The sequence below is a fragment of the Podarcis liolepis genome (genome assembly GCF_965112155.1).
Source record: "Podarcis liolepis genome assembly, chromosome: 10".
NCBI classification, from domain to species: Eukaryota; Metazoa; Chordata; class Lepidosauria; order Squamata; family Lacertidae; genus Podarcis; species Podarcis liolepis.
The window spans coordinates 35,888,480-35,913,409 of record NC_139562.1 but is presented as its reverse complement, the minus strand read 5'-3'; the positions used below and the strand labels follow the sequence as shown (position 1 = coordinate 35,913,409).

At 41.9% G+C, this 24,930-nt stretch overlaps 1 protein-coding gene and 1 long non-coding RNA gene across 3 annotated transcripts in view; one reads left to right on the top strand and one right to left on the bottom strand.

The window, feature by feature from the left end:
• The window catches only part of NTN4 (netrin 4), a 41,261-nt gene extending 39,358 nt beyond the window's left edge, over positions 1 to 1,903 (bottom strand). The window contains exon 1 of one of the 2 annotated variants that reach the window (XM_083462906.1): positions 1,332 to 1,903. In XM_083462906.1, coding sequence (XP_083319032.1) covers positions 1,332 to 1,773 — 442 coding nt within the window. In that variant the 5' untranslated portion in view covers positions 1,774 to 1,903. The remainder of the gene's footprint in view (positions 1 to 1,331) is intronic. The other variant, XM_083462907.1, reaches the window with a different exon arrangement.
• LOC310687628 overlaps positions 1 to 16,308 on the top strand; it is a 90,637-nt gene extending 74,329 nt beyond the window's left edge. The window contains exons 4-5 of the long non-coding RNA XR_014516496.1: positions 14,016 to 14,153; positions 15,954 to 16,308. This is a non-coding gene — a long non-coding RNA (uncharacterized lncRNA). The remainder of the gene's footprint in view (positions 1 to 14,015; positions 14,154 to 15,953) is intronic.
• Positions 16,309 to 24,930: the final 8,622 nt, after the last annotated feature.

The window sequence follows — 24,930 nt, the reverse complement described above, 5'->3', positions numbered from 1 at the left end:
TTCTTAACTTTGTCTCATTCTTGAAACTGTTAAGAAACAATTCACATGATTTCTAGGGGCAAACCAGTGGCATTTAACTTTTGTGACTAGATACGGGTGCAAAAGCACAAGTTGTTCATAGATGGTTTCATGGGTGTAGCCAGGATTTATTTGGGGGGGCAGGCTTTATTTTAGGGGTAGCAAAACCGAGTTATCTGCAACAGAATTCATCACTTAGGGGTTTTTTTAATTTACTTGATGGGGGGGCAGCTTACCCCGCCCCATGCACGCACCCCCCCCCCCAGCAATGCCCATGGATGCTTTGAATTCAAGACCATTTTTATTCACAAGACCATCAGGGAACAGGTTCACATCTGCATCCACAAACCATGCTACCTACTGGTACATTCGCCTTGAATCCTTGAGCAGCTGATTTACCAAACAAAATGGGAAATCGTTTATAATAGATACCAACTATTATTTATTATAGCTTGTACTGACTTGTGTTAGATGTATAAGACAAATCCCCATTGCAAGACTTTACCATTTCCCCCCCTAATCTGGAAGGAAAAATACAAAGCCTATAATTGCTTTTTAGGATAGCTCTATGTTTTTTGTTTTTAAATTTCCATTTCTCAAGATCAGTGGCGTAGCGTGGGGGGTGCAGGGGGGGCCGGCCGCACCGGGCGCAACATCTGGGGGTTAGGGTTAGGGGGCGCAAATCTTGCCCCGGGTGCTGACAACCCACGCTACGCCACTGGTCAAGATGACGCTTTCTGAGCCAAGCGCTGAAAATGTTCGGGATTTGGTGTGTGTGTGTGTGTGTGTGTTTGTGTGCAATATGTGTTAATTAGCTCGTGGGATGAACCAGTCAGGCTTTCAGCCTCTCTTGCACCGCTCTTGACTTTTTAACACTTTCTTCTGAAGTTAAGGAAAAGCCATCAACTGTTTGAAAAGCGAATGTTATCTCATTTACCTTGGAGGCATTTGAAAGGGGAGGTGAGAAGACAAGCGCTCCTGATCCGAGTTAAGACTAGGAGCCCTATTTCTCTCTCGCAGGCAACAAGAGGCGCTTCTTGGGTTACTGACAGGCGTTCCAACCCTGCAGCTTTGTTCGAGGCGAGCGAAGTGTGTGTGTGAGAGAGAGAGGGGGGAGGAGGGAGGGAGGGAGAGAGAGAAGCAACTCCAGGCTTTAACTTGCACGTTAACTTTTGTCTTCAGAACAAATCCTATTCTACCACCTGCAGGCCTGCTAATCATAATCACTGGAGAAGAGAAAAAGGATGCGAGCGAAAAGGATTCACATGCACGCGAGCGGTGGCGCGCGCGCACCGCACGAGAAAGAGACCAACCTGCAGCCAGGGCAGAGGCGCCTAGCAGCACCAGGTGCCAGAGCGGGCTCCCCATGGCGGACGCGCATGGAGTCCAGGCTCGAAGGCTGCCCGGCGCTGCGCCTTGCATCTCCCGGCCCCTAAGGGCAGCGGCGAGGCTCCATCGCCGCCAGCTCCCGCGGGGCTGCTGCTGCTGCTGCTGCTGCTCCAGCCGGAGGACCTTTGGAGCCGAGCCGAGCTGCGCGTCCTGCCGCGGGCATCTCTCGCGCGCCTTGCCGTCGCCCAGGAGCCGCGCTGCCGAGTCCCTCTCAACGCCACTCGCCTCCGCCTCCTCCGCCAAGCCCGGGAGCTGCGGCCAGGTGCATTGGGAAGAGGCGCCGGCCCTGCTCTCCCGCCGCTCCCGGCTTGTCTCCTTGTCCCCGATGACAGCCCTGCGAGGGGAGTGGCGGCGGCGGCGGGTCATAGTACTGCAGCGGCAGAAGAAGGAAGGGCCGGGCTGCTCCCCTCCCCACCCCCCTGAGGGAGAGGCGGCGGCCCGCCCCTTCGTGCCCCCCACCTCGCCGCCCTTCAGCCTCCCTCTCTAGCTGGCAACAACCACAGTCACCCTCGTCTTCCTCAGGGAGGGAAAAGGAGCAACAACCTGGCGGCGCCCCCCCCCCGCGCCGCCAGCCATCCCATCTCGCAGCATTCCTCAAAACCATTGACTTTTTGCCGCTGCTCCATCGCGCCACGCGAAGGTGCCTCAGCCTGACAGACGGAGACAGCTCGGGAGAAGAAGGATCAGGCAGTCTCTCCCGCCTCGCTGCTTCCCAGCCCCCCCTTCAGCATTCTCTTCCCGCTTCAGCTCCCCCACACCCCAGCCTGGGTGACTGACCTTCCTTGTCCCCAAATCAAGTGGGTGGCACTGCCGCCCTCTTCCCTGAAGGCATTCTTGTCCCATCCCCCGTTCCCACACATTTCCACCTGGGTTGCCCTCCTCTCTCCCTTTCCAAACTCTGTCTCTGATAGCACACCACTTGCCATAGATACTGGTAATACCAACTATGCACCAGAGAACCACACCCCTCATCCATGTTCCAGATGGTCCACCTGACAAACTCCTCTGATCTGTTGTCCTTTCTCCTTCCACTATACCTCTTTCTATCTCTCCCCCCCCAATCCTGCTACAAGAGTATTTCAGAATCATCCAATTAACTGTTACAGCTTTTATCTTTGGCCATTTCGCCCCATCAGTCCCAGCATCTCTCCTCTTATCTCCAGTTCTCTCCCCCCAGGGGGTACTCAGGGGTATGCAGTACCAGCGCACCTCTTTTTGTTGTCCTTAGAAAGTGTGGCACTTGCTCTAACTACTTCATGGTGAGTACCCGGACCTAATTTTCTAGAAAAAGCACTGTGCTCATCTCTCAGATATCTGAAATCACAGAATTTGAAGATACACAACATGTACCAAGGTATCTACCCTGTAACAACTGGTAGAATACATTTCTTTCGCCTGCTGAGAAAGCTGTTGGTGGCAAGGGAAAAAATAGGCATATAAAAAGAATTCCTGGGTGCCAAGATTCAGGGTAGGGGCAAGTACCCTAAAATATGCCATTGTGAGTTCCAAAGTTACCCTCTTCTCCCAGCATAGAAAAATATCACATGTTTGTGAAGTTAAAAATGGTTATTGTACTTACAAACTCTCCAAAGGTCAGATTCATGCGTTTTTCCATACAGAAAACACAGGCAGTAAAACTTGGCTCAGTTATAGTGGTGAAAGTTCCTAAATGATTGGTATAGAAACACAAAAATGGCTTAGAAGAGCCATGTGGTCTTAGCTGCAGCAACCAATTTAAAACTTCTTCACTGTCAGAGCTTCTCTGGTAGGTAAAGGTAAAGGGACCCCTGACTATTAGGTCCAGTCGTGGTCGACTGGAGTTGCAGCGCTCATTTGCTTTATTGGCCGAGGGAGCCGGTGTACAGCCTCCAGGTCATGTGGTCAGCATGACTAAGCCGCGTCTTGCGAACCAGAGCAGCACACGGAAACGCCGTTTACCTTCCCGCCGGAGCAGTACCTATTTATCTACTTGCACTTTGAGGTATAAAAGGTTTGATTACCTTCCTTCTAAAGTGAGGGAGAGTGACCAAGCTAAGCCTATTAGGACAGTTCACTACTATATGGTCTTAACCCCTTCGTGTGTTAATTATACTTAAGTATGTTGGTTATATGAGGCTGGTTATCCCACAAAACCCACATCCCTGCTACAAGTGCATAAAGTGAAATGAATACATATGTCTACTGCCTTCATTTGTTGTTTTGGACAGTCATCCTACCACTAAACACTTACTACTATGTAATAGTTTTGCTAGGCCATAGTCCACCTCTTCCCAGTCACCTGGCTTATATTTCTCCTCCTTAATACATAATTTGTAGAAATCTGTAAGCTACTTTAATGTAGAAAAGCAGTGTGTGTGTGTGTGTGTGTGTGAGAGAGAGAGAGAGAGAGAGAGAGAGAGAGAGAAGCTCTAATAATAATAATAATAATTTATTTATACCCCGCCCATCTGGCTGAGTTTCCCCAGCCACTCTGGGCAGCTCCCAATTGAGTGTTAAAAACAATACAGCATTAAATATTAAAAACTTCACTAAACAGATGTCTTTTAAAATTAGGAACAGCTGTTTATTTCCTTGACATCTGATGGGAGGGCGTTTCACAGGGTGGGCGCCACTACCGAGAAGGCCCTCTGCCTGGTTCCCTGTAACATGAAGCTAAGGGCTTGAAAAAGCCCCTATAGTAGCCACTGGTGTCCAGCAGTTTCCTACATGGATCAGAAGAAGATCTGCACACCTATAAAAGCATACCAGCAAAGTTTGCAGCAGTATGGGAAACATCAATTCACAGTGAGCTGTTGCATAAATACACACAGAGACAGCTACTATGGGAAGCAATTTACAGCATTTTCTTCCACATGTTGGAAATTTTATGTGTGTTGACCCTTATCATCCCTATCTTTATCAAGTGAAATAATTATAACATCTCATTTTTTCAGAAATAATATAACATCTCATTTTTTGGCTTCTTCTGGTGCTCTGTCAGAAAAATATATGACCTTTCCGTAACTTTCTTTCGAAAAATACGACACTGAAACCCAAATGATAGTGTCACTAGTAGTCACTTCTCACACCTTGTGATGCATACTGTATGGTGCTAAAATAAAAGCTCTCAAATATGAAGCTGGATACAAACTAATATGCATCTATGAGTGACTACCATTCACCTTGACATTAAGCTGAAATTGAGGTTATTAGGAGCATCAGTTTGCTCAGTTTATGTGATAGATAGAACTAGGCTTCTTAAGGATGTGACAGTCAACCATTCATGGCTGAGACTGTCAAAAACAGTAGCTAGCAAAGAGGAGATTAGATATGTGGTTCTGCGGCAGAAAGTTCCTGTCTAGACATAGACACATATTTACATGCCTGGATGTTTAGAGAAAATGATAGAAGAAAAAATACTTTCTCTTATTATGAAAGTGTGCAATGAAAATAAGATATGCAGAAATAATAATATTAGCTGTTTTTCTAGTTAATTTAATATAATCAAACAAGATAGAACTAATGCTAAATTATTATTAAAAAAAATGGATGATACTATTATGAAAGGGCATAGCTCTCATAGGAGATAGAGGCATAGGATTGTGGTTGTTTTTTATCGTAGTGATTAGGTTTTGGGAGGTATTTTAATAGTGACAAAATATAAAAAGTGGCCCATGCTAATGAAATCAGCTCTTAATAGACACAATGGGCAGGGGCATGTGTCTAAAATAATACAACACTTGTTAATTTTGCTAAAATTTGGAGTGCTTGAAAAAATGGACATAAAATACCATTCTTCTTTCAGTGATTTATACAACGAGCACAGGCATGGCAAGGTTTAAATTGTTAAATGAATAAATGATATATTTAACAAATTTTCATTCTACAGTCAAGAGATTTTCCTCTAGTCCCTGCATCTAGGCTTATTCAGAACGTGGGGAAAGAAATGCATTTGGCTTTTGTGGTTCATCACTGAGAGGGCAAAATTACATGTAATCTTAAATTCATGTGATAATATGAAGGAGGGATATGTAGGGAAGAACTGATAAGATAGAGGGGCACTTCCCCTGCCATGCAAATTCCCTCTAGACCATTTTTCTCATAGCCAGGATTATTTTTCTCATAGCCAGTTTCATTTTTCCCATAGCCAGTTTCACAGCTCAGTTTGGGGGAATTGTCCACCCAGAGCAGCAGATCTTGATGTCAATCTTTCTTTACACACACACACACACACACACACACACTGTGGAATATGCAAAACACACCCAAATGTGATATCTAGCTTGAACATCAAGATCCAGAAATGAAAGTTAGTGTGCATACACAGGTCACCTTTCTGTGTTTCAGTTTGGAGCTCTAGCACTTGTTTCAAGGTGCTAAATAAGGTGCAAAGTAGCTTTAGTGCATTGTTGTTGTTTTATTACCGCACTTGTCTTTCACCAACAGACCCCAGGGCAGCTTACAACAATTGAAAATTGAAAGCAGTTACAATCCCAGGTGTAGGGTAGCCCCAAAAGTACACAGTGAGATATGCACACATTTCAGGTGTCAAAGGCCAGGTTAAAGAGGTGCATCTCCAGCATTTGGCAAAAGCTGTATTGTGAAGAAGACAGATGCACCTTTGTGGAGGGTTAATTCCACAACCTAGGTGCTGCCACAGAGAATTCCCTCTCCCAGACCACCTCTGAGGGAGGTGGAACAGCCAAGAGGGCGCCCTCTGCTGATGTTAACACCTGGGTGGGTCTGTAGGGAATGAGGCAGTCTTTCGGATATTTGGAGCCTACATTGTTCAGGGCTTTAAATGAGCACCTTGAATTGGGCCCAGAAACAAGCTGGCAACCAATACAGCTGTTTTAGAAAAGGGCTATATGAGTTCTATCCACTGCATTGTAGACCAGTTGAAATTTCTGAGTTGTCTTCAAGGGTAGCCCCAGGTAGAGTGCATTGCAATAATCTAATTGTCGAGTTACCAGAGTATAGAGTCCTGTGGCTAAAAAGGGTTGTAACTAGCAAACCAGTCATAGCTGGAAATAGGCACTCCTAGCCAATATCAATGGGGTCACCTCTATATGTTTGCTGAGACCCTCAAAGAACTTGAAGAGGTTAGTGAGACAGGACTTACCCTTACAGAAGCCAAGGCTTGTTCTTCTCTATGCTTGGTTATTTTATCTTTAGCCATATTTTCCACCAGTTTTCCCAGAACAGACATTAATTTAACCACACTGTAATTTCCTGGATCCCTGTCTTAAAATTGGTTTTACATTGGCCACTTTCCAGGCCTCAGGTGTGGAGGCTGCTCTTAGGGACAAGTTATATATTTTTGTGAGATCAGCAATTTCTGTTGCATGGATGCCATCTGGAGTGGGAGATTTGTTGGTTTTTGTTTTGTCTGTTAGACCTAGAACTTCATCTTTCATCACCACTATTTGCCGCAGTTCCCCAGACTCCCTTATTACAAAAGTTAGTTCAGACATAGCAATCTGCCGTACATTTTCCATTGTAAAGACAGATGCAAAGAATTAATTCATCTTCTCTGCAATCTCCTTATCTTCCTCTAGCACACCTTTGACTCCCTTGCTTTCCAAGGGTCAATTTTCCACTTTCCCACACCAGTTTCCATGCAAATAACTAATAACATGCTCTGCTTGTGTATTTGCCTTCTCAGAAACATGCTTCATTCTTCAGGCTGACTAATTCAGGAAAGAATGAGAAGTATTTTAAACTGACCTTGAATCAGTGTACAATTCGACAGATTAGCCATAATCACTGGTCCCTTCTCCATTGCCGAAATTAGAACTATCTTTTACTGCGTGTATTAATAAAGCTTTCATTTAAGAGAATAAAACTAGGGTCAGAAAGTGCATCATCTCCATAAATAAAGCTATATTTTCTCCACTATTTATTTACTGCTTATAGAGAAATGCACTTTGTGACTGAAGTTGCTTGAAGTTTTTCTGTTGTCTTCAGTAAGATCTAAGGATCTAACCCTTATATTTTATCAGTCCAAATTCATGGAAACCTATATGATAAGAGGGCTTGGGTGAATACTGGCATATTTCCAACATTTATTCATAATATGGATCCTTATTTACCTTAATGAAAGTATTCTCTATACCCAGAGTAGCATCATTCAGAAACAGAAACTTTAGCAAGCAACATTCTTTTTGCTTTATGCTAGCATATGCTAAATACGCTAGATCTTGTTGGTCCTCTGGTTAATAATTATTTTACAGCATTTTTTAATGCCATTTTAAAGTCTTCAAATTAGGTGGTTTGAGGTTTCTTACATAACCATACAATAGAAAAAATTAATAAATCTAGGACAATGTAATGCTGACCCGTGATGTGCTTTCCCATGAGTTCTGCAGACTTTTATTTATTTTGTTAAGAATAATTACTTGGGAATGCTCACTGTGATGGTTATATATATTGCTTCCCCAAAGTGTATGATTAAACTTGCTTGCTTGAATCATTTGGAACAATTTTCTCAGTAGGCCCCTTACTGCACCCGTTTGCGAATGGTGCCACACTGCAATTAGGATTCGTTAGGATAAGAATCCTGAATGAGGACTGGTCCCACATCACAGTAGAAAATTGTCCTCCATATTTATGATTCTGTAACACTCAATTCATTATTGCAAACCATGTCATGGTATGCTTCTGAAGGCTCTTAGCTGAAGCTGGCCCTGAACCACACAGAAAGGTTCTGCTGGATGACTAACTGAGGATGTGGTGATGGCAAGACGTACTGCTACTTCACCACAATTTCATGTCACAGAACAGGCATGACAGTGTGTTCTTATGGCAGTGCATGCTTAATGGTTGCTTTCTTGTTACTGGTATCTCAGTGGCTCCTGCTTGGTAGAATGTGTCTGTGTGCATGTGGTTGGGATGGGGTCAGGTAGGTTGATATTATGAGGGCTTTTTCCTTTCATCATGTGTAGATTGACTCCTTCTGTGCCAGGCTGATGTGCAGATATCATTGGCATGCCGTTCTGTGATTGGCGATGTTGCCATGCTGGGGATCTGGCTGGCAGGGTTGCTTTGTTCTGTTTTTTTGCACCATATTCCACCTGTATTGTGTTGATGGAGGAACAATAGGATTGCCTGGCTGCTCTGCCATTTAAATTGGTGGTGCTTAGAAGTGCATCCTGCCCTAATTTTAGAAGCAACTGTTTGGCTATGATACCTTATTTGCTTTCCCATTCAAGTTGATTTGAATTGTAAGCATATTTTTGAGAAGAATTTGAAAAATGAGAACAATAAGGTTTATTTTTTAACTACAAGTCTGATCAAAGATCACTTTTTATATATTGGTATTTGTATAGGTATGCAGCATTCTTGTTATTGTTTAACAAGATGTCTTTGCACAGGGTTCAGTTATTCAGATTCTTTTGGCTACTTGAAGTAGAGTCATGTGTTTTTAGTTTGTTTCTGCCAATGTCTTGATTATTTTACTCTCTGAACTTGAAACTCATTCTGATACTAAGTGATCTGCTATACAATGGACGCCTTGCTTTCTAGTGCAAAAATAATACAAAATTACTCTAACAGAAGTAATAATGGGGGGAATAGAAAAACACCCTGGCCCTAAATGCCTTACTTGACATTTGATTGCAGTTGGACAGATTTTCAGCTTCAGTAAAGATGATTAGTATAATAGTCAGGTGATAGGTGTCTATTATCATATCAGTTTGAATTGCAGTCAGACTTCTTGACTCGTACTGTTTGGGGACAGGAGAAAGAGGCTGATCCCAAATTACCCTGGAATGAACTCACCACAAGGTCCCTCTTGGCTTTCCATACTAGCAACCTCAGAGTCAATTTAGTTTTCAGTTCCACATTGCAAGCAGCAAACTGCTGCATGGTTTGTTCCCTCCATAAACTACTGTATTTTAGATTTTGAAAACTGTTGTTATATGTCCTCTGTATGGCCTCTTAATATATTTCACTGGCAACAAGGATGGGATACTTTTGAGCCACATGGTGGGGGGTGGGGGTGGGATGAGGCAGTCACCTTGGGCCATGGTTCAAAGGAGGGGGGCCATTCTTATCATATGTACTGCTTACCTCTTGTTTAAGTGTCTATGAATGGTGCTATATTAAGTGAATTCATTCCTCTGAAATCTACCAAGCCCTTTTCATCAATGCTTTTGTTGTTGCTTTTACAAACCGCAAAGGGTCCTGTTAAAAAAAATTAAACTAGGTGATGCACAACTTTAGTCATACTCAGAGTAGTGCCATTGTCCAACAATATGATATTGTTGCACCTAAATATTTCCTTCTTAGATATATTTGGAAACATACGAATGAATGAACAAAATCAAAGTGTTCGTGCTTTCAGATTTATCTCCACAACAAACTTGTATGGTCAAAGATGTTTCAAACTGTACTTAAAATAATCGGAATAACTGCTAATCATGATCAAAAAGGTTTATTATGATGATAACACAAACTATGTATCCCTGAGAAATGAACAAGATTCACTAGTGGAGTAAGATGTGGTTCCAGGGACCACACATTTGCTCCATAAGATGCACAGACATTTCCCCTTTTTAGGAGGAAAAAAGTGAGTCTTATGGAGAGAAAAATATGATACATAGAACAGTCTTTTTCTTTCAGGGTTGCATCCTGAAAGAAAGTGATATGTGTTTTCTTATCCTCAGGGAGGTGTGAATCATGAAACATTTAGGATTTCAGGTAGCATATATTGTTAAGTTACAATTATTCACAGGTCTTAAACAATTCTCTTAAAAATATATGTGCCTTACAGCATATTGGCCAACTCAATCACTTTGATCTACGGAACTGGCACAATTATGAGTACTACATGCTTGTTCTGCTGTTGTAAGAAATCGATCTTTTAGTATGGCAGCAAATACATCTTGGAACTCCCTACCTAGTGACCATAGGAGCCAATTCCTAGGGGCTGTGGGGGCTTCAGCTCCCACATTAGAATATTTGATGGGGCCAGGCCCCCACAAAGTTGATAGGCATTCCCATTAAAATGGTGTGCGCGCACTGTGTCATGTGTTCAGTTATGCGGGGCGGGGCTTACCTGGGCCCCCTCAATATTATATTCAAGTTGGCACCCCTGCTAGTGACATCAGGCCTTTGCTGTACTCTTTTCGCTTGCTTAAAACATTTTTGCTTAGGCGAACCTATCCAGACCCATTGATATGTTTTAATCTCTTTCGCTGTTAAATTTAATTGTTTTAAAAAGTTTTACTGATAATTTTAATATTTCTTATAAACCACTTAGCAACCTCACTACAAAATATACATTTTGTTAAATAAATTAAAACAAAACGCAGGGATTCAAACGAAACACTGATTAAATTTATAAACATACATAAAGCCTGGAACACTGCATTATTCTAGACTTAAAGACTACTTTTATTGAACAATTGTTGATCTTTGTGATAACTGGAATAGGTACATAATAGGTACATATATTAGGGGCTTTTGCTTGAAAACATGTATCATTTGGGGGGTGGGATATGTCAAGTTGGTACTGCCATTTTAGGTTTAAATGTGCAAACAATATGTTACTACTGTTGCTCCTAACAGACACCTTCTGTTATTCATTACCCAATGCATATAGTTTGCTAACCAAAATAGTCATTTGGTAATTTTAAGCTGTTCCTCAAAACAAAGAATTTATATTGGCATGTACACTTTAAGTGAAGAATGCTAAGAATTCCTTTGCTGTCGCTTATGGCTACAGCTTACTTGGTTCCTTGCCAATTTTGCTAGTGGGGTAAGGATACGATATAACCTAGGGGGCAGCTGGAACAGTTACCCTGGAGTGATTTGGTTTTGATTCTTCAGTACTGGGGTGGGGTGCAACAACAGTGATTTATGGAGCTTTCAGGATTTGTCTGACAATTACTCTCTTTTATGTGTTAATTTATTTCCATATTTCTTGAACTTAGTTATTAGAAAAAGGTTGTCAAAAGTATAATCTTCCTACTCAGCACATTTGCATCCTCTGAGCTTTATTTACAGTGACAGTAAAATACTTCAATGGGAAGCTCAGTGGCAGAGCCCCCACCCTGCAGACATTTGTGCTATATAGCCAGGGGGGGACAGCTAGTCAGTACCTATGGCATCAGAGAAGGTGTTAGTTGGTGCAGTCGCATGCTTTTGTATTTCTTTAGTTCACAGTAAATATTTAGTTCTAATTAACTTCATTTTCTGTGACTCTAATTCATCCATTCTCTCATAATTAGCACTGTCCTTTTTTATATCTTCCTCCCCAACTCTGTTTATTTCCAGTGCATTTTTGGTTGCATTTGCCCCATTTTTCACTGAACCCTGTTTCTTTTTCCATTAGCCTGCATAGTGTACGCTTTTATCCGACTCACCCTCTTTACCCCTTCCATGTCCTTTGGGTTTTTTCTTCTTTCATCAAACTGTTAAAAAGGCTGTGCGGGAGAAATTATCTCAAATGAATACAAAACAATTAAATAACAAGGCAGACACTAAAGCATGTCAAACCGTTCTTTTTAGAGCAATTATTACATGTTTTACTTCGTGCTCTAAGGCATGAATCCAAGAGTCAAATAAATTTAGCTACTTAGGAATGTGTAACAATTATACTGCGTTTTCATGTATTCCAAAGTCAGCTCTTGTGAATAGTGCCACAGTGATAGTTAGAAGGTCAATCAGAGGGCAGAAGGGGTAGTACTCAGAGATACATATGATTGTATTCTGTATTTTGCCCTCACTCGTAAACCCAGTTCTGTAAAGCATGTCTGAGGACAAAAGTTCTCATTGCCATGCCTGGTTTACCTTCTTAGCGCTGGTCTATGCAAACATTCTCTTCTGCAGTTCCAAGTGCTTCTTCATCTTTCATAGAATTATAGAATCAAAGGGACCCTTAGGATCATCTAGTCCAGCCCCCTGCAAGGCAGGAACATGCATCTGTCCTATACAGGGATTGAACCTGCAGCCTTGCTTTTATCTGCACCACACACTAATCAACTGAGCTGCTTTAATCTTTGTCCCTCAAGAATGCACAGAAGTGAATATATGTTAGGGAATAGTTATTCATCACAACATCATTTGGAGTTTATGTGTTTCAGCATCTTTTTCCAGCTGCTGCGACAGTATCATGAAAGATGGACTACATACTTCTGCAACAGTCTGATCTACAGGTTCCTTTTGAATTCTCTCTCTTTTTTAAACAACTCCATTAACTAATCCCATATATGTCTAAACCCCAGTGAACTCCATGGGAATTTGAGCATTTCCAAAATAAGCCTATTGTGAAACTGGTGCTGCTCATGCATGCTCATTTTTTGCAGTGTCCACATGTCCTAGTCACACGAACCACAGCACCTAAGGTGCAAAAAGCCCTGGGATTTGATTGCTGAGGTCTTGGACCCATGCCATACGACTTGTTCCAAAACAGGAACCAGAGAAGGGCAGCGCAATAGTGGGCAGCTAAACAAGACATCACTGAGTTGCAGCTCTTTTTTACCACTCAAGATTCTTTTTAGACCACACAACGATTGAGCTAAACGTTAATGTCATTTGAACTTAATTTGAGAAACTGGGAGGTGGCTCCCACTGCATGTGAAAATGCAAAACACACGTGTGTTTGTCCTATGTGCTCATGTTTTTCTAGACATGATATACAAATGCAGAGCTAATCTGCCTGAAGCAGGCCTAATCCCCCCCCCCCAAAAAATGTCAAGCTCCATCTCTTCACCCTGCCTTCACCCTAAGTATTCCACTAGTTTTCTCAGGCTAAATTTATCCCATTTGAAATCCCATTTGAAATTCTTTATTGAGTTCATATAACTCCAGATGTTTGATGATCTCATCTCTTAATAATGTTTTTAAGGATTTTGCCTACAATCGAGATTACAATCCTTTAAAAGTATAAGCCTATTTAAATTTCAGACGATTCATTAAAGAAACAACAACACACAGACACAGACACACACAGTCTTAAGTTTTCTTGCTTATTTCTTCGAATCAAATAATAATTTTTGAATACATATTTAACTTAATATCCTATACCTGCATATAGTATGAAACCAAATGGCGACGGGGGGGGGGGGAATGGATAAGGATTCCCACAGTAGACAGTTTTGGATCAAGCAGCTCAGAGGATCATTCCAGTTAATCCCATAATTTGGCGACTATTTTACATCTTTAAAGTTAAGAGACAACATCCATTCTTAAATGGGTATTTAAGTGTGATGTTCTTAGTGCTTCTACAAATGAAAATATTTCATCCTTTGCTTATGTCGCTAGAAAACTGTCATTGTTCAATCCTATCTTGAATATAGCAAATATAGATGGAAATAACACCTTGTTGATCCTTCTATTCATTGCATGTTCTTTAATCAAGAATGAAGTTCATATATTCACTTGGTCAATTATGCCAGAATGTTCACGACGAGAAAGTTAAACTGATTCCTTCCCCACAACTGCACATACTTTTTCTATGCTTTTGTAAATATAAATAAATCCCAACTTACATTCTGTATATCTGATATACACAAGTTGATAGGCAGTGTAAATGCATGCTACAGCCTTAAATTGAACTATTTTTTTATGTTACAAAGACCTTTCCACTTTTTGTGTGCAAACTACTAAATTTAATTTTCATTCAGCATGCTATTGCAGAGGGGGAGAGGAAAAATGATGGGTTTGCAGTGACATGCTGAATCAGGAGCTGATCTTGCAGCGTTTGTGTGAATGAGCCATCAGTCAGGACCACTGCCTTCACCCTGGGATTGCCGTAGTAGAATGTAATCTTCAAAAGACAATGGAAGCGGGTTGTGGAGTCATTTGTTTACTAACATTATTTCTGTATCACCCAAGTGACAAACAAAAGTATGGGTGTTTCTGGATACTTAATCATAGCAATAGTTTGCTTATCATCAATAAATCCGCACATATCTTTTGCCCCTGAAAAGTGTTTCTTGAGAAAACTGGTTTTATTCCCAAAATAAAAGCTCACTGCAGATCAATTCTGCATTACCATACAGTGTGCCTGTTCGAAAACAAGTAGGCAGTCCCAGCAATGAGGGGTGTGTGTGTGTGTGTGTGTGTGTGTGTGTGTGTATCCACATCTGCCCAGTGACAATGCGGATGGGTACACCAAGACTGCAAGCGTCATTTCCTACTTCATTCACCTGGGGCATGTGCATGTAAGAAAATGTGTGGATGGCCTAATCAAAGGGAGGTTTCAAACTTGCAGCAAGTAGCCACACCACCTCTGTGGACAGCAATATCTAGAATCAATCTAGATTGAAAGCAGCATGTTGAAAGGAACATGTTGAAAGGAGCATGAACAGTTTTAGATTGAGAAAAACTACATCTTTGTGCTAAAAATGGGTTAGTATGTATATAGACTCAGTCACAGGATAAATTTTACTTCTCATTAAATGGTACACACAGGAAAGTAACCATGGCCACCAGCACAGAGGTTTTGCCATTTAACATCTAGACCAGAGGCTGCCTCACCCTCTTCTTGCAGCACTAAATGCAGGGCTGTCTTAAGCATAAGCGGCGCCTCAGCGTCTCACTGGCTCGGTCGCCCCCAGACTCGTGGCACAGAGCCGCCTGCAGCAGAAGAGCCTGTTGCGGCACTCCAACCGACGGGCATGCTCTTCCCCGGTCTCAACTCTCAGGCCCCGGACTCTCAGCCTGGCGCCCCTGAGAGCCCAGCGCCTGGGTGCCCACACCCCTAGCACCTATGAGTAAGACAGCCCTGACCAAATGGGACTGAGGACTGTACCCGCCTCTTTTTGCAGAAGTGTAAAAGCTAACACTTTGTAGGCCAGAGGGTGCCTTTGCTTTCCCTCTGTCAGCAAAGAATAATCAATTATTTATTTTTATGTAGAATTATTAGATATTTATCATGAACATGTTTTGAATGGTCTTTTGTAGGGGCGTTTTATTTATGGATAAGGGTGTATTATAGATGAATTAATTTTGTGTGTGAACTGTTTTGAATGTAGTGGTAAGAAATCGGATTGATTTATATCAAGTTAAACATGCACAGGGGACGCGGGTGGCGCTGTGGGTTAAACCACAGAGCCTAGGGCTTGCCGATCAGAAGGTTGGCGGTTCGAATCCCCGCGACAGGGCGAGCTCCTGTTTCTTGGTCCCTGCTCCTGCCAACCTAGCAGTTTGAAAGCATGTCAAAGTGCAAGTAGATAAATAGGTACCGCTCCGGCGGAAAGGTAAACGGCGTTTCCGTGGGCTGCTCTGGTTCGCCAGAAGCGGCTTAGTCATGCTGGCCACATGACCCGGAAGCTGTACGCCGGCTCCGTTGGCCAGTAAAGCGAGATGAGCGCCGCAACCCCAGAGTCAGTCATGACTGGACCTAATGGTCAGGGGTCCCTTTACCTTTAAACATGCACAGGGCTGCACTGTGATTGACTGACTTGGATGAGGAATGCCAGAATATTGGGAATTAGCTGCATACTGCTTAGGGGTGCTTTACTCCCATCCCCCACTCCAGAGATGATTAAAACCAGATGTCGTGGCCAATGAATAAGTTGCTTCAGCAGATTAGTATGTGTGTTTTCCTTTTTCCTCAGTACCTTCTGGATTTCCCCCCTGACCCCTGGCACTATAAACCACATATGCTGGAGGGATCCACAAGACTAGCACAAGTTCATCCCTGGCTATTGCCGTTGTTCTGCTGCAGCTAATAGACTCCCTGAGAGCAGTGATGCCAAGTGTCAGCTTTAAATGGAAATCTAAACAGCTGCTCTTCAAAGAGACCATTGGAAAGACCATTTACATTTTTAATTGGCAGCTCACTGAAATCAGCAGAAGCCTTTATACTGTTTTCAGAGGGAGTCTGATACGAATGTCTAGCCATGTGATGCTGTTTTTAAACAGTGGCATATGGAACAATAAATCTCTGAGGCTACGGAGGGTTGTTTTGAATTGTGAGGGTTGTTTTTTTGGCTGAGTGGCTCCTCTGATACTTTAGTATAACAGGCCAATCACAATTTGCAGCCCTTTCCAATAAAACCCATCAGAGTTTCACTCAGACTGCCTGCTGGCAACTCTGTTGTTAGGCTTCTTGACAGATCTTAAGCTTTGGAAGGAAAAGGAAAGTCCTATTGATATAATAATATCAGGCCAGGCAGAGTGCCCTGCTTGTGTAATCCAGTTTCAGCACAAATAACACATTATGGCTGTGGCATTATTTCCATGTGAAAGTGTCTACATTTGGCTGAGCCAAGAAAGTTATCCTGATTGACACGTTTATAAATGGGTCACTTGGAATGTGCATTATAGATTCAAAGAGCAAGGCAATCCACCTGGTGTTTAGGAAGGGAGGTCCTGGGAATCTGCCCACCGAAGGGGCCCTCTCCACCTCCATCAACCCTGGTTCCATAGAAACACAGACAGATGGGTTCAGGGATCCACACTATACCTTCCGCTTTCCAAATATTCAGTGCAGGCAGCTGCCTTCCTCCATCCTCTCCTCTGGACTCTGCCACATTCCACTTTTGGCAGGACAAACTCAAGTTCTCTGTCTGTAGGCCTCTGATGGAGGGGATTATATGTAGGCCTCTTACTATTCTATTGCATTGCAACCAGGTCTGCAAAAAATTTGATCCCCAAAGTCATGTTGTGTGGCCTGTAAGATGCTGGATAGACCATGTTTTGCAGTCCCAGAGCAATAATAATAGGCTACTGTATGTGGCTGGTGATCTGCTTTCGGACCACAAATTATGCAGATTTGCTTTTGATTATGACAAATGGGATCCCTCACTAAGCTGTAAGGCTGCAGAACATGTGTTTGAATATGATCTCATTCTTTTCCCACCCCAATCTCAAAGCAAAACAGATTTATTCCTTTTGCCTTCGAATTCCCAACTCTTTGCGATAACATATCCTTTTGCCTTCCCCTTGGCATAAATGGCCACGCATTTGTAATCAGTGAAACAAATTATTAGTAAGATTGCTGGTGCTTTTAATCTTATCTTGCTTTATGTAAACTGCTTAGAAATTTTGATGATTAAGCAATTTTTTTGTGGCACACTATCCCCATCTCCAAGCGGTGTAAAATTCCAGGAGTTCCACCCCTGCTTATCCAGGGTCTGTGTTTCCTTTTGCAAATGAGGCACAGTGGAGATGGTGGTGCCTTTATGATATATGGTTTATTTGCATATATACACAACCTGAGCCTAAGATGGAGGGGCTCACAGTGTTAACACTCCAAGAGGTTCTTGCTTCTCACACGGCCACAATTTTGAATGCCAGCAGAAATCAACCATGGCCCTCTGTCCCTGCGTTTAACAGACTGCCACTATTTTTCAGACTACAAAACAACCCATCCTAAACTCTCTGCTACAAGTTTATTTTTGTCCCCTGACACTGAACTGGAGGAGGGGCCCCTCCCCAGAGCCATCTGGCCCATACTTTCCTGCATGGCCTGCTACTTTCCCTTCCACTAGTGAGGCCAAATTTGTGTGAAGCAGAACACGGACAACTAGCTCTCTGATTCTGTGAAATATCTGCCCAACTTCCAATCCTTTGGCAATGCAGGACTCCTCTTTCAGGATCTTACCAAATCCATTGTTATTCTTTTATTGTTTAAAGTTGTCGTTTAAATTTTTGTAAGCCACATTTGATCTACTAACATGAGATAAAATTAAATAAATCAATAACTAAATTACTTTTATATGCTTCAGCTCTGTCTAGTTTTATTAAACATTAAAGAAGCATCACAATTTGTGAGTTTAATTTGATAATTATATCGAAAATGGCAAGCTTGTAATGTTCACATGCAAACACGTTAGTAATTTCTGTTCTTATGTATATCTGGAATTAGCTGTAAGGTGTATACTGCTATTATTACTAGATCAGACAAGCATTATATAAACAGAATTAGACTCTGCTTGCAAAATCTTGAGTTTCACTTTACAGTCTTTAGCAAATAAATCCATTGGCTTTTCTAATTCAGAGCTGGTACAAAGCCAAGCAGTTAGCACACTGGAAACCCATAAACACTCTGAAAGTATTTATTTGCAAAAACTTTTAAAAATAACACACTTGGAGCTGTGTTCATTTTGGCACATGTAATGGTTTGCATGCTCTGCGAGTTTCGCCCCCTGCAGCTGTGCCGTGTTGAAATGAACCTAGAATGAAACCAGCAAATACCAATAATTTGGCCCAGGCTTGTTTCAAATTGGATTCAGGTTTTCTGGGAAGGTTCATGAATCTCAAGGAACTTCTAGATTCATACTGTCTAACAGGAAACAACACATTTCATAGGCCCTGAAGTTTCATAACTGGTTATTTCAACTTGATATTTCTGAGTTCTGCAGGAAATTTATAGTGCATAGCAATGAATTAAACTCCTCTTCCCTTATTGCTATCCTACTTTTTGTACTACTGGCAATATGGTGACCTACAAAATGCTGCTGTGGGAGTCAATGTGGTATATGGAGTGCTGGACTTGGATGTGGTTCAAAGGTTCAAACCTTTGCTAAGCAATCCAGTGTACAGGGTGACCATAAGAAAGCATGGTATCTCTACCTAACCTGCCTCACAGAATTGTTGTGAGGCTAAGATGTTGTGCCATTCTCCTGGAAGGGAAGGTGGTATATAAATCAGACCCAACTCTCCCTGTTACTTTAGGTATTGCCCTCCTGTTTGGTGACCATTATGTTAAATGACCCTATAGAAATAAACAGCAACTACTATCCATCTGGAATTGCGAGGTGGCTGATCTAATCAAGTTTGGGACCAGAGAAGATTGTTACCTGTCTCAGATAAAATACATGGAGAACAGAAACAGGTTAATTCTGGCCAGAGAGGAATCCAAGTAATAACGGATTAAAATTGTGAGCAGCTCCACATAGGTGAAGAAGAAAGAGGATAAGAGAGCTGTAACCTAAGAAGATATAATTTTGGGGACAACAAGGAGGTGGGAAATAAAATTCCTTATATTGCCCAATGAGCAAACAGGTGCTTCCTGCTAATCAGCTGCTCTGCAGGTAATGGGTTAGTATCTTCTGTGTGTCTTATTAGCACTATCTTTTCTTGGTTCAGTGTGAGAAAGCCAAGTTCAAATACTTGTTCAGCTCAGTAGGTGGTCTTATGCATGTAATTGTAATGTAACTTCAGAATTGTTATGAGTTTAAAATACACACACACATTGCTTCTTGGAGAATAGGTAGGATACGGATGTTAATAAAGGAGCAGAATAGATCCAGAACTACTCCCCCCCCCTGCCTTTTCTTTTCCTTGAACCATTTAACTTTTCTTCTATACATGGCTTCTATCTTATCTCAGGTGAACTTTATTGCTTTGAAGCACTCTCACTAGGCTTATGTTTAATCTAACGCTGGAATTGCCTCTCAATAGTCATAAAATCTGAGGTCCTCCGTCTTAGGATCAAACAACACACCAAGAGCAGCAGCCCAAAGTGATCTGGACTGTCCAACATGTGAACCTACTAATAGTCACAGAGACTGTAGCTCAAGGACAGAGAACATGCGTTGCATGCGAAAGGTATCACGGTCAACCCCTGACGTCTCCTGTTGAACAACTGCCAATCAGACTGAGCAGCACTGGACTAAGTGAAGGTATTCAGCTAAATTCTACATTCGGGGAGACCCACTGAAATAAACAGATTTAGTAATGGGTCTACTCTGAGTAGGACTAGTGTTGAATAACACCTATAATCTGGTGGTATAGGCAATGCCGTTTCTGGGTGTGGATTCATTTCAAGTTATCCAGAAGACATTGCCTCATGTCCACCCAGCATAGAATGAAATAGACTGTGCTTCAACCCATGTCACTGGAGAGGTTGAAAGTGACCTGAGAGGCAACCCAAAGCAGCACTGGCTGTTTAACCCAGCAAGCAAAGGTAAGGCTGACAATAGGAAAGGAAACAAGTTTCGACACTAAATCCTCTGGAGGATGTGATACCCAGGCATGTGCAAGCAGGACTCACTTGGACCAGGCTTCAGCACATAGCATGGCAGCAGCCCATTACTCTAAATGCCAGAGAGGAAGTCACACCCAAGAAAGCTATTTTAATCTTCATAGCAATGTTCCCTTTCTTGTCATTTGGATCAGTACTGATCGTGGCTTATGTCCCAGCTTTCATGATGTACTTCTATATTATCCCACTATGCCAGTATAATGCCAAGGCCAAAGCTTCCGTTGATTTGGGTGAACAATTGCCTACCTATAATGACAAGATAGTAAGGCAATTAGCATGTCAGTGTTCTCTTTAGGCAGGGTGGTCACAGATTTGACTCATTCTTTAGAACAGGTTGGTCCATTCTATTCCAGTAGAATTGTTCAATTGAAGTAAAACTGTGGCGCTACTGTTGAAGCAAGAGATTTATTTAATTTGTATACGACTGCACATTTGTTAAAAGTGGAAAAGTAGTGTCAACATGTATAATTAAATGCATAGAAACTGGAATTGTGGAAGGCCACATTCTATACTGGGATTCTGATTTTTTACTTTAAAAATATTAATAGGAGACTCCCCAAAGGTTTTATTAAATGGGGTGGGGAGAAGAATGTAAACGATTGTGTCTATTTTCTTTAGAACCATTATCTGCTGCCAAGAAAAAATAGTACTGTAGTCTAATGCTTCAATCCAAAACATACTGCACTGACTAGGCCCCACAAATGAAAGCAGGACACTTCTAAGTCAATATGCACTGATTTGTGCTGAACAACCTATAAATAACATATAATGTGGAAAGACACCTCTCAGTGCTGTAGTGTCTATCCATCTCCAGAACTCAAACTCTCTTCACAGAGAACGCTTGGAATTCTAGCTCAATGAGGGGAATAGGAGTCTTCCGACAATTCTCAGCACCCTTAACATACAGCTCCCAGACTGCATTGGGGAAAGCCATGGCTGTTTAAAGTGGTATAATAGTGCTTTAAAGGTATGGTGTGAATGTTGACTATGGCATCTTCCCCCAAAGAATTATGGGAACTGCAGGGTGCTGGGAATTGTAGCTCTGTGAAGGGTCTTCCTAATGACTCTCAACTATCTTAACAAATTACAGTTCCCATGATTTGTGCTAGAGGAGGAAGTCATGATTGTTATAGCCATGGGTAGGCAAGCTAAGGCCGGGGGCCGGATCCGGCCCAATTGCCATCTAAATTCGGCTTGCGGACGGTCCAGGAATCAGCATGTTTTTACAGAAGTAGAATGTGTCTTTTTATTTAAAATGCATCTCTGGGTTATTTGTGGGGCATAGGTATTTGTCCTTCTTTTTTCTTTTCAAAATATAGTCCGGCCACCCACAAGGTCTGAGGGACGGTGGACTGAAAAAGTTTGCTGACCCCTAGTTATAGCGGTATAAGAGTGCTTTAAATGTATACTGTGGATGTGACCTCTGTTTTGTTCTGTTTCTTACTAGAGGGAGTTGGGTATTATTATTTTTTACAAAGACCAATGCTTTGAGCTCGAAGAGGGAAATAGGGACTAACTTCAATCTCCCAGTGCTGTCCAGAGGCCTGCTCTACATTTCAGACCACTGCTGTAACTGTGAACCATCTCTACAGTACCCATCACACAGTTCTGCTTAGAAGGAATAATGAAACATAAAGTTTATGATGACACACTTCTATTTTTTGCTAACCAACAACATTGATACATTAAAAAAAAATCTAGTGATTCCCTGTGCAGGTTGTGTATTGTAATCCTCACAGCCTGGCCTAAAAAACTATAGTTACAGGTTGGAGGGTGATCTGAATCCTGGTTGTGTGTGTGTGTTACACTTGTCCAACTACAGTAGTTTAACCCACTCTAGCAGCTGTGGATTTCTAACAGTCACACACACATGGCTGTTAGAGTGGGACAGACAAGTTGGACAAGTGTTACCTGGAAGATTTGCTTTTGCTGGCAGAATCACTGGCCTTTGCCTAACTTAAGGAAATGGCCACAGATTCCTTCTAGAAGGGGACATGTCCTCATTTCGCCTCCCTGTGGGGGATGATGTCATCCAGCTGTTTCTGTGTGAACTGAGACTGCAGTTTGGGTGGGTGGCAGGGGTGAACATACTGAAAAAGGCATAGAGACTCAGGGGGCAGTTATTTGCTCTCTGTAAGAAAGACATCTGGATGCACATTGTGCCCCTGCAGTTCTCACCACTGGGAATTTGGGGTATGTCTGTGTAGCAATAGTTTTAAAATATTATTTCACCAATGAATTGGCCCTGTTTGGCCCTAAAAGGTTTCCCTAAATAATACTATTTTTGCATCCATTCCTCTAATCTCCCTTGGCAGCAACTTGACTTTTGAGCAATTTCTGTGATTCATAGCCAGCAATGAGTTTCGGTTGAGAAAACATTGATGTGAAAGTGGAGCTTCCAAATTCCTTTATGATAGTGGCAATGTTCTTCCTCTTTTCTGACAGTGCGACAGCAACATGTTATTCCTAATACAAATGGCTTTGTTTTCTCTAAGCACATACTTTCAATTCCAGTTCATTAACGTCAAAAAAATATGCAAGAAACAATTACATAGAAGGCAATGATTTTTTTCTTCTTCTTTTGGTCAGGACCAAAGAGGACAGCTGAATCTTAAGAAAGTCAAGGGTTTCTTTTCTTGGCATAATCTACAGTGTTTTCAGAGCTGTATATTTTAAGAGCCTCCCTTTAGGATGGCTGCATAAATTGGTGTGTTTGTTATTACCATATGCTTTTCCATCCACACAAAGCACAATAACAAAGGTTGCCCTTGGGGTGTCTAGCTTCACTCAAGAGCTGCAGTTACAAATAAAATAAAATCATAATATTGGTACACTTCACACTGCAGTTTCCAAGTCTGACAGATTCTCAGTGTGATAAATCTGGAGCTGCTTGCTCTACTTGGTATGCTGAAAATAGATACAGTGGTACCTCAGGTTACATACGCTTCAGGTTACAGACTCCACTAACCCAGAAATAGTGCTTCAGGTTAAGAACTTTGCTTCAGGATGAGAACAGAAATTGTGCTCCGGTGGCGCGGCAGCAGCAGGAGGCCCCATTAGCTAAAGTGGTGCTTCAGGTTAAGAACAGTTTCATGTTAAGAATGGACCTCCGGAATGAATTAAGTACTTAACCCAAGGTACCACTGTATATGACTACAGTTTCACACTATGCTGCCGTAAGGTCAACTGTTCTAGTACAAAAAATACTTTCATGAAATCAGGAAAAAAATCACCTTTAACAATGACACTAGGACAAAGATAGATTTTACCTTTAAAACTTTTTTTGTCTAAACAGATGAGTAATTTGAAACACAAACTTACAATTAATGAGGACAGACAAAATATGAACACTAAAAACTGATATCAAAACTACTGATCTAACCCAGAGAAGTCCTTAATTAGAGGGGAGAAGCAGAATATTTATTTTTCCCACCCTATGATTTATTGTGGGAAACCACCTACTCTGTTCCAGTGTGGCCAAGCCCCCCCCCCCCCGCTGTAATGTAAATGTGTTTCATTGGCTCCTGTCCTGACCTCTCTGTGGTGTTACAGTAGCATAGTAGGATTCTGTACTGCACAGGTTTCACAGCAGAAGTCCTTGTGATGCTGTTGCAACAGTGGTAGTTTCCTTGTTGTATCCAGTCGTAACAGTTCAGGAGTGGAATGTATATAAACTCTCATAAAGAAAGAATTATCTCTTGTAGGCTGACTTTAAACATTTATGAGCTTCACGTGATGTCAGAAGCTTGCATTTACACAAGTCAAATAATATACAGTAGTAGTATTCTCCTCCATGAGTGAAGCTACTGTAAGATGTCCTGCTACAGTATTCCCTAGAAAGAAAGCCCTTTATATTCCCCGTCCCAGGGATCTAATGTCAGTTCTTCCATGTGCTCTGGAAATCAGAGGCATAGCTCATTTATTCACCTATGCTCTGATGCCTATCCTCAGATGCACTGTCCTCACAGTGCCCCAATTATGAGGATTGTTCCTATCCGCTGTTGCCAATTTCATGGCACCCCTATTTGGTATTCAGTCTGTGCTGCCGCAAATATCAGACAACCTTCAGTTTCTACTTGATATATATATATAAGGACCCAGGGAATTCAGGATAGGGTATTTTGTTCTTTATGAATAAAAGTGAGCTGAGAAGTTTGTTTTACAGTATAGCACTTCCTCACTGGAGAAGTCTGCTGTGCACTACAACAGTCTGATATAAACCCGTTCCTGCCACCTAGTGGTAAAAAAACCAAAAATTCATACAGTAAACCTTTTTTAAAAAATAAAATAAAACAATTTTCAAACATCTAAAAATTATCCAGTGACAATTATATTCTTAAAAATGGTTCTGACTGCTATATAACCAACTGATTATATAGCATTATTAAGGAAACAAACCCAGTCAAAGGGGGCTGATTCAGTCTTTGTCTCCATCACTACTGCAGATTGCCTGGATAGTTGCACTTGGAGAGCAGTTCTCACCCCAACCCCTTTTAGAGCCAAACTATTGGCTTCTTCCTTCTGCCTCACAGGGTCTCATGCAAAAATCGAATAGGATGATGGACGGACCATGCCAGTGGCCCATTTAGTCTTGCATTCTG